This window comes from Solanum dulcamara, chromosome 4, assembly GCF_947179165.1.
Source record: "Solanum dulcamara chromosome 4, daSolDulc1.2, whole genome shotgun sequence".
Classification (NCBI taxonomy): domain Eukaryota; kingdom Viridiplantae; phylum Streptophyta; class Magnoliopsida; order Solanales; family Solanaceae; genus Solanum; species Solanum dulcamara.
The window spans coordinates 73,621,126-73,634,492 of NC_077240.1; the positions used below are offsets into that span (position 1 = coordinate 73,621,126).

The following is a 13,367-nucleotide window of genomic DNA, read 5'->3' on the forward strand; positions in this document are numbered from 1 at the left end:
TTCCTTCTGGCTAAAGACGTATTGTAAGCTCTTGTGATTGGTGAACACATCAACATGCACTCCGTACAAGTAGTGACGCCAAATTTTAAGTGCAAACACCACGACTGCCAGCTCGAGGTCATGAGTTGGGTAGTTTCGCTCATGAACCTTAAGTTGCCTTGAAGCATAGGCTATCACCTTCCCCTTCTGCATTAACACGCAACCCAAACCAATTCTGGATGCATCATAGTAGACCACAAAGCCCTCTGTTCCATCGGGCAATGCTAGAACAGGAGCAGTGGTTAGCTTGGCCTTCAATTTCTGGAAACTCTCCTCACAAGCATCGGACCATTGGAACTTAGCCTTCTTTTGGGTCAGCTTAGTCAATGGTGATGATATGGATGAGAATCCTTCTACAAACCTTCGATAATAGCTAGCCAAATCTAAGAAGCTCCTTATCTCTGTCGGGGATGTGGGTCTGGGCCAATTCTTCACCGCCTCAATCTTCCGAGCGTCAACCTAAATACCATTTCCAGACACAACGTGGCCTAAGAAGGCCACTGATACAAGCCAAAATTCATATTTAGAGAATTTTGCATACAATACCTGGTCTCTCAAAGTTTGTAAAACGACTCTAAGATGATAGGCGTGCTCCTCTTCATTCTTGGAGTAGACCAGAATATCATCTATGAATACAATCACAAACATATCAAGATATGGTTTAAACACCCGGTTCATGAGATCCATAAAAGCTGCGGGGGCATTAGTCAACCCAAAGGACATGACCAAAAATTCAAAGTGGCCATAACGAGTCCGAAAAGCAGTTTTCGGGATATTACATTCCCTCACCTTCAACTGATGGTAGCCGAATCTCAAGTCTATCTTTGAAAAACAAGTGGCACCCTGAAGTTGATCAAATAAATCATCTATTCTGGGGAGAGGGTATTTGTTCTTTATGGTGACCTTATTTAGCTGCCTGTAGTCAACACACATTCTAAGGGACCTATCTTTCTTCCACACAAATAGGACTGGAGCACCCCATGGTGAGACACTCGGCCTAATGAATCCCTTATCTAATAAGTCCTTCAACTACTCTTTCAACTCCTTCAACTCGGCCGGAGCCATTCTATATGGAGGGATTGAGATAGGCTGGGTATTAGGAAAAACATCAATCCCGAAGTTGATCTTCCTATCAGAAGGGACTTTAGGCAGATCCTCTAGAAAAACATCAGGAAACTCATTGACAATCAGAACCTACTTAAGGGATGGAGACTCCACATTGCCATTTTTCACTCAGACAATGTGATAGATACACCCTTTTGAGATTAGCTTCCTGGACCTAAGGTAAGAAATAAACCTACCCTTAGGCGTGACAGGACTCCCTTTCCACTCTATGACTGCCTCATTCGGGAATTTGAACTTGACAATCCGAGTCCTACAATCAATAGAGGAGTAACAGACATAAAGCCAGTCCATGCTAAAGATCACATCAAAATCCACCATGTCTAACTCAACCAAGTCAGCCAAGGTATCCTTGTAATGAATTGACACAGTGCAATCTCTATAGACTCTCTCAGCTAAGACAGAATCACCGACAGGAGTAGCTACACTGAAAGGCTCAAGAAGACATTCGGAAATTTTATTGAATTTACTAAAAACGTAAGGAGTCACAAAAGATAGTGTGGCATCCGGATCTAACAAAACATAGCAATCAAGAGAAGAGACTCGAATCATACCCGTCACGATGTTTGGAGAGTTCTCTTGATCTTGGCGAATACCCATAGCATATAAACGGTTTGTACCTCCGTTGGTGCCTGAAGTAGTGCCCCTCTGATTACCTCTAGCCGGCGGTGCGGTGGCAGAATGATGGACTCTATTTCCCCTTATTGGACACTCCCTCTGAAAATGGTCCATTTCGCCGCATTTATAACAACCAATCCTTCCCGCTCTGTATTCTCCCAATTGGAGCCTACCACACTTGCCGCATGGTGGCTTTCCTCTCGAGCCTTGAATTACACTAGCATGGGATTGAGAACCCTGGGGTCTAAGATTTTGGCGACTCTGTCCCTGTCGATCATACCTGTTCTGTGGCATAGGTGCACTGGCGGTGGATGAGGCATAGTTGGAAGGCCTCTTCTGGAAGAAGGACCTGTGGCCCTTGCTCTGCCTCTGTTCACTCTCATGGCTAGCTGATTTTACCTTCTTGATCAGGTGCTCTTCTCTGTCTTTTCTTTTCTCCTCCTTTACATATTGAGCATACACCATTAATCTGGAAATATCCATATCCAAGATCAATAATGCTGCTTTGCATTCCTTCTTCACATACCTCCCTAATCCGGAGATGAACTTCCTCATCTTTGACCTCATATCTGGGATCATTTCTGGAGCATACCTGGACAGCTGGATAAACTTCAGGCCATACTCCTTAACTGTCATACCCTCCTATTTCAGATTTACAAACTCCTCCACTTTTGCTTCCCTCAGTTCTCGGGGAAAGAAGTGGTCAAGAAAGGCTCCCTCAAATTCATCCCACCTAGCAGGTTCAGCATCCTCACTCCTACCTTGCTCCCATTGATTATACCAGATGTTGGCCACATCCTTGAGTTGATAAGACACCAACTTAAACCCTTCAATTTCTGTAGCATGCATGGCTTTCAGAATTTTCCACATCTCATCAATAAAGTTTTGGGGGTCTTCATCAACCTTAGAACCTGTGAATGCAGGCGGATTCATCCTAAGAAAGTCTCTAATTCTAGTGGCAGCAGATGGCTATTGAGGACTAGAGCTAAGAGAGGGCGAACTCTGGTTACCATTTCGGGCAGCCACTAATTGCGTGAGCATTGCAATCGTCCCTCAAAATTCTGCCTATGATGTGGTTGCAGGCGGAGTAGCAGGCACTTGGGGCGCCTCCGCATACCTCGCGGGTCGGCCTCTAGCCCTTGCCGGGCGTACCTCAGACCGAGGTATCTCTGTATTTTCGGCATTTCTCTGGCTTGCAGTACGTTTTGGAGGTATTATCTGTAACGTATAAACGCATGAATTAGAAGGGAAGTTTCATAGAGTTTAATTCTATTGCACGAAGTCAGAGTATGAAAGAAGTGAAATAATTTCTAATGTCCTATAGCCTCCTGCTTATAAGTGTGGTGCACAACACACCCATAAGCAAGACTCTACTAGACATGGCTTCATAGACTCCCTAGGACACTTGAACTCTGGGCTCTAATACCATGTTTGTCATGCCCCGAGAGGATACCCTAGACGTGACCGGCGCTTGAAAGCCATTTCTGACCTTTAAGCGAACCACCTAGCTCAATCACTCCATCATTCAGTCATATATGCTCAACGGAAGGCTCAATTATAACATGTTATTTACAAAATGGGGGCCGAAGGCCAAATGTGTTTAACTCAACAAAATAAGTATAATAGAACTCCCCAAGATAACAGTCCAAACTCCCCACACTCTAGTCTATGAAGCCTCTATCAAAGTCTGGGAGGTGCCAATGACAAGCCCATGGCTACCAACAATCAAGATGAAGGAAACAACAACAACAAAACCATACAAGGAAGCTCAACATGCTCCGAAAGCTAGGAGGACTCACCAACTAGCCGGGAGTGTATATGGATCTTCAATGAAGCGCTGGTTGATGATCTTTGGTACCTGTCTCTGCATCATAAAACGATGCAGGCCAAATGGCATCAGTACATGGAATGTACGAGTATGTAAAATGGTTGGATGAAACAAACATCAAGGAAACATCAACATCAACTCAAGGTCTCAACTCATACATACATGACAACTCACTCAAGTGTCCTAAGTCTAACAAGAATAGTTTAGATGGGACTAACTCATAAGCCACTCAACTCAACTGCCTCGGAGCACTATCAAGACCTAAATGGGAGTTTCTCTTATCCGACAACCATCACCTATGAGCCGGTGATAGTACAACAATCAGACATTATTGCCACGTCCGTCCATACCTTGCCAGGGCATGAACGTCTCCCTAATCATGGATACCATCAATTAGTCAAGTCCTATTATTTCAGGACAAATAAATAGGAAACATCCAACTTTAACGGTTCGATCCCATGGGAAGCATTCAACTTTAACGGTTCCATTCCTACCTACGTTGGCGGCGTAGTTCTTGGGGTTCGAGTATGGACTATACTCTTGCCCGCCTCGGTGCTCGATACTCCTCCCATAACTTTATGCTCATAAGACTCCCTCTAATCATCTCAAATAAGCCCCCATGGCTAGTTTCATGTGGGACATTGCCAACTCATCAACTCTATTCTCATTTCAACTCAATTAAGTCATAATGGCAAGTTCTATTTAGGACCTCGTCCACTCGTCAATACTATCCTCCAATTAACTCAATCAAGCCTCATTTAGATAAGTATTTATGACATCTCCTCAAGACTCATCACAACTCTATGGCTTTAGTTCAACAATTCAACTCTATGCAACATAATCACATGGTTAAAGAGATCAACAAAACATAACAATAGGTCATCTCCATCAACTCCTACTAAAATGAAGTTTTAGGAACTTCTTAGCTCAACAACATCAACACGTATAGCATTAATTAAATAGGGCACAAAACTCATTCAAATATAAACCATACCAAGAAACTCCATTTTCATGGACATCTAACCTCAAAGCAAGAGTAGGGCACATGGGTGGACTCAACCCATGTTTTGGATAACCTTACATACCTTAGTGAAGACTTGGAGAAAACCTTGTGGTTGGGTCTTCAGTGGAGGACTCAAACCTTGAAGCTCTTGGAACTCTTCTTGTTGGAGAAGGATTTGGAGAAGAAGAAGAAGAGAGAGAGAGAGAGGTTTCTAGGCTTTTAGAGAGAGAGTGGGGTTGAAGAAATGGTCCAAAAATGTTCAAGGCTTGTGAATATATAATTTGGGACAATTCCCAAATTACCCTTCCTCCAAAATTGTGAAAAATAGGCCAAAATGTCCTTGGCGCGATAGTGGCGCGTCGCGCCCTTACAGCGCTAAGGCCAATTATGCCTAAAAACTTGCACAACTTTTAGTGGCGCGCCGCGCCAAGGACCAAACTACTGAGGCATGTTTATGGCGCGATAGTGGCGCGTCGCGCCCTTATAGCGCCAAGGCCAAAGGTTCTGGGTTCTAGAATTTTGGCTTGAAAAACCCTGCACACCTCGTAGTGGCGTGCCGCATTAGGTACCAAACTACTGAGGCATGTTCCTGGCACGATAGTGGCGCGTCGCGCCCTTATAGCGCCAAGCCCAGATTTCCAGTAGTTGAACCCCAGGCCTGAAATTCCTGTTGTGCTAGTTCATCTTAGGATCGTCATATCTTTCGACTCCGAACTCCAAAATTTACATTCTTGGTTGCGTTGGAATGAAGACTCGACGACCAATAATTTAATAGTTCGTGGTCCACCCAGATCGTCATATATCAAAAGATAGGTTCGTTAGAAGTCAACCCCTCATGCGAACTCCTCCTCAAACTTAGCCACGACGAATCTTTTTGGTCTTAGCTCGGCCCTAGGGGTCCTCCGTGACCCCACATCACCTCCAACACTCCTCAATTACTCGAGGACTCATCTTAACTCAAGCACACACTTCTAAATAATTGGGTTCGACCCGGCACGAATACAAGAAGGGTCTGAATCCTAGGGAAGAATTTTGAGGGGCGTTACAGGGGTGGTGATCTTGGGCGCATTTATAAGCCCATGCACTATGTTTGGCCATTGTTGTGTGGCATTCTGAGAAGTTATTAAAGCCAAATGATGTATTTTGGATGGAATATCAAGCAAGTGTGCAATAAGGTATGAGTTCCAACATATGCGGGAATTTTGCAAAGCAAAAGGCAGGAAAAATGGTCATGGCGCTATAGTGGTGTGATGCGCCACTACAGGGTCAAACCCTGCACAGATTCTAGTGGCGCGATGCGCCAGGATGTAAACTACTGAGGCATGTTTTGGGCGCGATAGTGGCGCAATGCCTCACTGCAGCGCCAAGCGAAATTCTTCAGAAATTCTCTAGGCTCGATAGTGGCGCGATGCCCCATTGCAGCGCCATCAACTTTCCAATTATTTATTATTCTGCCCTTCAATAATTGAAGGGAAAAAGCACTTTAAATAGTTTCTTGTGCTAGGGAAACAAGAGAGACGTTTTTGGAGGCAGAAAAAGAAGAGAAAAAAAGGAGAAAGAAGAAGAGAAGCACAAAAGCATCTTAGGTCCCTTTCTTCGTTTGTTGAATTTTAATTTGTATGGAATTGATTCATTGGTGTTGTTATTTAACTATGAGTAGCTAAACACCCAAATTCTGGGGCTATAGCTACGAAACATGGTTTAATAGTATTTAAACTTGGTGGAAGATGGGTTATTGATTCTAATTTACTCTTCCATTCTTGTGGTTATGATTTTGATGTTTGGCAGCATTAAGATATATGTGTTGTTTATCTTGAAATCGAAAGAGGACAAGTAGATAGAACAAAGAATGGAAGGAATGTGTTCATACTAATATATTTTAGTGTGATTAGTAGATAGGATGTTTGTGACACATACCTATTTACCACATTTGGTTATTATAAAGGATGATAGTTAAATGCGTTTTTATTTTTTCATACCTATCACCGCTCAACGATGTAGTTAGGTTGGCAATGAAGATAGGCAATTATAGGTCGGAAAACCATAATTGGATTATTAACCCTTTTTATCAGTAATTAAATAGCCCATCGAAAACTAAGATTGAATAATAGTAAACTTGATTTCACGTTATGCTATAGCCCTGGAATCTCTTAAAGCCTGATAAATATACATAACTATTGCATTGTTTTCATATCGAGAAAGTTTTTATACTTCCAAAAATCAGTAACAAACAATCTTAAACTCATTGCATAATTATAATTAGTGTAGTCATTTGAAAGAAACTGTTTGCCTTATCAAGGTCCCTGTGGGTTCGATATCTGGATTGAAAGAGCCGCTTTACTACTTGAGAGACTACGTACACTTGCGTGTGCAATTGTAGCCACAACAGAGGGTTATTTTGAGATTATTTAATTCTTCTACATTTGAAAAGCTGATCTATTCAGTTAATTGCAAATTATCTTTCGTAATTGTTGGATTTAGGCTGACTTGCTCTGATGGGCTAGGACAAGTTTCATCACACCCGGTTTTGAATCATGACAGTCTGACCGATAATCAATAGGTTAGCCTATTTCTCGCGATCAACCGAAAAGAAAGAGAAATGGGCCTGAGATATCTGTTTCCCAGCAAATTTGAAGACCCACTTTTTGTCAGGTGATCAGAAAAAAAGGAAGCGGGGAGAATCGCATTATTAGCTTATGGGCTCAGAAGCTTGAAATCAGTTTTATATATATACCCAAAAACAAAGGAATAATCAATGTTTTAGTTAACTGATCCGATGAGTACAACAAACAATTAATTATAACAAATATCTAAATTCTAAATAAAAAAATAAAAAAATAAAATCTAAAATACTAGATTAAGATTCTAAATAACACTCTACTTGGTTGATATTATTAACTTGAATTAAGGGGGAAGAAAACCTAGGGTTTCCGTACAAAAATAAATCACACCTCCTCCTTTTACGTACATATGGTTCAAAAACAACTAAGAGTGTGATTTATCAGTGAGATTAGTCATTCAGCTTGTAAAAATTATGACCCCTAGGAATTTTTAGTATGCTTATTCCATCCTATATGCTCAATGAAATGCCTAAAAGAAGACATACGACTATCTAGCGCTTGTAGGAGCAAGAGAGTGCGTAGTGCACTATGTACTTCAATACATATTCAAAGCAAAAAAAAAATTGAAATACATGATGTATATATACATTTTAGAAATATGTATAGTTATATTTCAGATATTATTACCACGCGTACGTCTGTTATTTAGTTTTAAGACATGGTTAAATTATTATTTTATTAGCATATTCTTTAAAGGTTTGAATTTTAGATGTCAATTTCAGGGCTCATTCAACCGATAAGTAACTTAGGTGTTTGTCACATCCCACCTCATCTGAGAGTGTGACAAAGAATAAGAGTGATTACATATTATTATCCTAAGAAAGCTGAATAAACATAAATTTCTTTTTAAGTTTTTTGAGATGGTTTGCATAACTAAAAGGAGAAAAATAAGAATATGAGATTAAACAAGGTAAAATGATTCATCCAAACGAGCAGGATAAATAAAAACTAGAAAGCAAATATATCATAGGGATAAATATTTCAGTACAAAAGTTGAAAGTAGCAAACATTAGGTTCCCCAAATTAAAGTCAACGATCTTAAATATTAATTTTCTTCCAATGAAAGTAGAATCTCTCCATAAATCCCAAATTTTGCTTCACTCCTCCCAACGCCAAACCTAAACTCATGAAGAATAATTATGATATTAGACAAGCATTTCACCATATATATTATATAATCAATTAATAAAAAGAACAAAATAGAATTACTACTCGCTCTATTCAGAGTATAAGGATCAAATTGACTAATTTCAGTGTGATATAAATTATTATTTTTTTAGAAATATTTAAATATGTTATAAATTATACTAATTAACAATTTAAAATATCATAAAAACAGTAATTGAATTCATTTAACTTTTAATAATAATAGTGTCACGTAAATATAATAAATCAAATATAATCAAGAAACTGATTGGTAAATGAGGATAAATAATAATAAAATCTTACATTGTTGTTGTTCTCAGCCAAGGTCCCATTTGGAGTATTTGGAATGTACCTAGCCCACTATATCAAGAATTTTAATTATTACATTATATTATATTTCTTGATATAATTATATGTGCTAGAAAAAAATAATTAATAATTAAAAAAAAAGTATTCATTTAACTCACATTTTTAGCTGCTGCACTAAAAGCTTCTCGGTGTGGAATCTCTGGATGTGCTGCTTTAATGCGCTGAATCTCTTCCCTTTATAATAATCAAAAAAATTAAGAATAATTTTTTTAATAAATAATCATGGTTTATTTTTAGCACTCGACGTATATATAATCCCATCGTATCAAAAAACTTGTCGATTTTTTTACGTACGTATGATCAACAGTGGCTAACATCTTCTTGCGACTATCGAATTTGTATTTACATTCTCATTTTAAAAAAAAAATTTGATTAGGAATGGTATTAAGATATAATTTTTTTATTTAATAAATATGTTTTATAATTAAGATGTTGTAATTTTAAAAACCAATTATTACTATTATTATATAGAGAACAGAAGTTAACTTTGTCTTAAACTTCAAAAATATTAATTATTTTGAGAAACATTATTTTAATTAGGATGACGAGTATTTTGAGATAGATGGCATATAATCTATGAGCATATAAAGAAAAAAAACAGAATTAAGAAAAGAAAGAGATGATGTTTACTTCATGAACCGATTGTAGGCAGATGGTAGCCTGTGCTTCTTCTCAGGAGCTTCAATCATAGTTGAAAAAAAAAAGAAGATAAATATCATGATTAGGTTATATTAAAGCTAAATAGAGAATTGATTTTATCGATGGTCACTCAATTTTCACTTTATTATAATTAAAGTTATTTAATTATCTTTTGTAAAAGAAAAATAATATATATCATAAGAATACTAAAATTATCTTTTAAAAGAAAAAAGTAACTCAATTTTGCCTAAAAAATATAATAAGTCATTACAAAGAGATAAAAGAGACATTTTATATTATGATATTAAGGAAAAATTAAATAACTTCTTGTTACAAAAATAAATTATGTAGTAATTTAATTGTTGTGATTTTGGGGTAAAGTTTAATGGCAAGAAATAGTTTAGTAGCATTTGGCAATATTTGAATAAAGTTGAGTGATTCATATGTTACAAAATATAGTTTAAAAACTTTGGTATATTACAAAATGAAAAATAAGTGTCATCTATGAATTAATCAACCCAACAAATAGATAAAGGAAGAAAATAATATATGTTTACGTTTTACAACAAAAGGTGCCGTTGGAGATGAGGGTTCACTTGAAGATGAAGACTGGCCCTTCTTCAAATTGTTGAAGAAATCTTGATGCTTTGACAAAAAAAAATACATCATTTTTTTTGGTAAGATAAATAATCAAACCAGAAAAAATGAAAAGTAAAATAAATAAAGTAATTAAAGTTAATTAAAACTACCTGAATAGTGGATTGACGATCAAAACATTGGGGTTGAAGTGGGGGTCTACTGCTTAAAAAGGAAAGATTACCACAATGCCCACATTTCACTGTCACGGTATCCAACAGCTTCTTGCATGGAATTCCCACCTATATATACCCCAAAAAAAAAATTATAAGTTATATGCATCGACAGTGTAAATAATTATTACAGGTGAGGGGATACTACACTATAAATGGGGTTTGAACCCTCAATTAGGGGTGGAACCAAGAGCAAGATTCATTCGAAGTTCTTTGATGGAAAATTACAAAATATATTTAAAGTTAAAAATACTTTTATATGTACATAAAATAGCAGCTGAATCATCTTAGCCTCATTGTGTATTTTAATTCTTTACATTTAAAATTTTGTTAGAAAAATTCTAATTTCGTCACTGTCAGCCTTGGAATCACTTCATTCCCGCGCCTCCTTAGTCTTCTTGCATCTTTCCAGCTTTTCAAATGAACTAAGCGCTAAGCCTACTGGCCGTTATTACATGTTACTAATTTCATTTATTATGAGTATATATCTTTTAAGTACTACTTTTTAAATGACTTGTTAGTATATTTACAGTGTCACTATATATAAAAGTTAAATAAATAAAAAAACTCACAAAATGTTGACAATGTGAGTGTGTTAATTGCACGCGTATTGTGTGTATATATGATGAAAAATAGAATGTTGAAAGTGAAGAATGAGAGAAATGATAGTTATATATAATAGTAGTGTACATATATGTTGTATATATAGCATGTGATTTGACAAAATAGATTTGTTATCTCTTATCTTGTGCTATATATAATAAAGTCAATAATATACAAGAAGGAAACAATCATAGTAGCTTTCTATTGAACTTTCTTGTCTTTCCATTCCATTTCCCTTTCAAGAAAAAACTATACATGTATGATCAAAAAAGACTGATTCAAGGAGATATGTCCGTTAAATATATAATAGTATAGTACGTACCGCAAGAATAGTATTACAGAAGCTGCAACGGACATAGCAAAGATGTTCAGAAGGATCCATGGAGCTAATTTTATGATCTGCAGATTCCAATAAGTTGAGACAAGAGGAATTAGCAGAAGAGGAAGACATATATATAAGTATGTAGTATATATTTTTAGACTTTGAAGAGTATATATAAATGGTTCAAAGATGAGAGTAAAATAGAAGGCAAAATATAGGGTTTTGGGGTTTGTATCCAGCTGGAGGGATGCTTTTCTAGTAATACACAACTTATTTTACCGGCCATATTTTTAAAAATTTCTTATCATTTAAAAAAATTATTAAAATCCCTACTCTCTTCTATTCTCGGATACATAACTCTTACGTGATGTATCGGGACAGGTGTGTCGGAACGTTGAGCGATGTATCGGGACAGGTGTGTCTTGCATCAACAAAGGTAATGTATCGGAACGTTGAGCAATGTATCGGGACAGGTGTGTCTTGTATCAACAAAGGTAGTATCGAAACGCGATGTATCGGGACATTAAGTGATGTATCTGGAATTGGGACGCGGTGTATTGGGACGTTGAGTGATGTATTCGAAATCAAGATTCGATGTATCTGAACGTTTAGTGATGTATCCGAAATTCTTAAATTTAAAGAGATTTTGGTAATTTGAAAAAGATGAGGATAGGATGTAATTAACTCTTAACACTATGAAATTTGTGTAAAATTACATTTAGACTATTACCTCCCTCAAAAATAGATATCAGTTTTTACGTATCTAGTATTAACTTAACGGAATTTGGCTCATTTCCATTTCTCTTCTCTCCATTTTCCCTTAGTTCTTATTAGGATGTAAGACACATGTCATAGATTTAAATCAATGATTGAAATTTAGTAAATTAAAAAATAAGCCTTAACCATGATTAGGATAATAGATATTTTATATATTTTCTCCCAAAATATAAAGCAATCCCACAACTTTAGCCACTAAATTTATTTTTTATTATATTATAATTTAATTTGTCAAATATTCAAACATATGACATATTTTCTTTTTGTCTTTTTTTAATGTTGGCGTTCTTCTTTAATTTTTTCCTAGTTCTTCTTTTATACTCTCGTCAAACATTTTAATGCTTAGGGAAAACCGTTAGAACAAACTAATCAACTATGATGCTAAATAATTTAAAAAGAATATTGCAATTTAAAATTTTTATAAAAAAAAACTGCATGAGGTTAGTTTCTTTGTGCTATAACTTTGAGTTCCAAAGAATTTTATTTTCGTAACAAAAAAGGAAAAAAAAAAACGTTTAAAAAAAGAGCTCGTAGTAAATAGGAAAAGAAAGAAATTTTAGCTAAAATTTTGGGGTTAACTTTTTAAAAGTTAATTTCTAAGAAATTCTTCAATATTCTAATCATGATTAGGACCTTGAGTTAGTTAATTAAATCTCAACCTTTGATTCTTAATTTTGACATGTGTCTTTCATCCAAATAAGAATTTGGGAAATAGGAGAGGAGCTAAATCCTAACTTGCCACCCTTTAAGAAATAATAAATAGAATATCAATTTCATTAAATCATCAATATTTTAAAAAATGCATTAGGAAATGACTATAATTAATAATAACGATAAATTAGAAATTAAGTGATAAATCATCTCTTGAATTTTTAAACTATATAAGTAAAAAATATTTATTTTAATATAATGAATAAGTAAAAATGGATTAAGAGAGTAATAATTTGAATTATCACGAATCTTAAGAAGAAATTAGAAAGTGTAGTCTTTAACTTGATTTATTATTAAGATGTTAATTTTTTTCGAAATACGTGGGCTTAAATATATCACACATTCATGTGACTATGAAAGCTCCTTATTAATAATTAATTGGAAAATTAAAATTAAATTATCTTTAAATATAAAAATATGTTAATTTCTTCTTTTTTAAAAAAAATAATGTCACATAGAATGTGTATTAGAATTATAACAAAGGAAACAGACAAAGAAAGTTGCTTGATATATGTTCGGTTAACTTGATGAAATACTTGGATGATTATGACTTGTGATTTCAACTTCTATTTTATATATCAATCAAGTATACTTTAAGACTCCAAGAACCGTTTGGTGTGGGGGGTAAAAGTAAATAGTTTTGGGGAAAAAAATAGTTCAAAAATAAAATTCTTATGTCTTTTTGGTTGTTAAGTTTGGAATAACTTATCCAACTATTTATATTATAGTGATAAAATAAGTTATCTCATATACATAGTAG

The 13,367-nt window shown here is 35.7% G+C and overlaps 1 protein-coding gene across 1 annotated transcript; it reads right to left on the reverse strand.

Moving 5' to 3' along the window:
* Positions 1-527: 527 nt before the first annotated feature.
* LOC129884364 (protein CRABS CLAW-like) lies at positions 528-11,248 on the reverse strand. Its single transcript, XM_055958675.1, has 8 exons — positions 11,120-11,248; positions 10,135-10,263; positions 9,943-10,030; positions 9,377-9,425; positions 8,845-8,920; positions 8,681-8,737; positions 2,932-2,997; positions 528-539 (listed from the first exon to the last, which is right to left on the reverse strand). The coding sequence occupies exons 1-8, from the start codon at positions 11,246-11,248 to the stop codon at positions 528-530; spliced, it is 606 nt and encodes a 201-aa protein (XP_055814650.1).
* Positions 11,249-13,367: the final 2,119 nt, after the last annotated feature.

Coding starts and splice junctions, on each gene's coding strand:
- LOC129884364 (XM_055958675.1), bottom strand. CDS start 11,248: ATGTCTTCCTCTTCTGCTAATTCCTCTTGTCTCAACTTATTGGAATCT. Junction 10,264..11,119: donor TCTGTAATACTATTCTTGCG/GTACGTACTATA, acceptor GGGTATATATAG/GTGGGAATTCCATGCAAGAA. Junction 9,426..9,942: donor GGCACCTTTTGTTGTAAAAC/GTAAACATATAT, acceptor CTATGATTGAAG/CTCCTGAGAAGAAGCACAGG.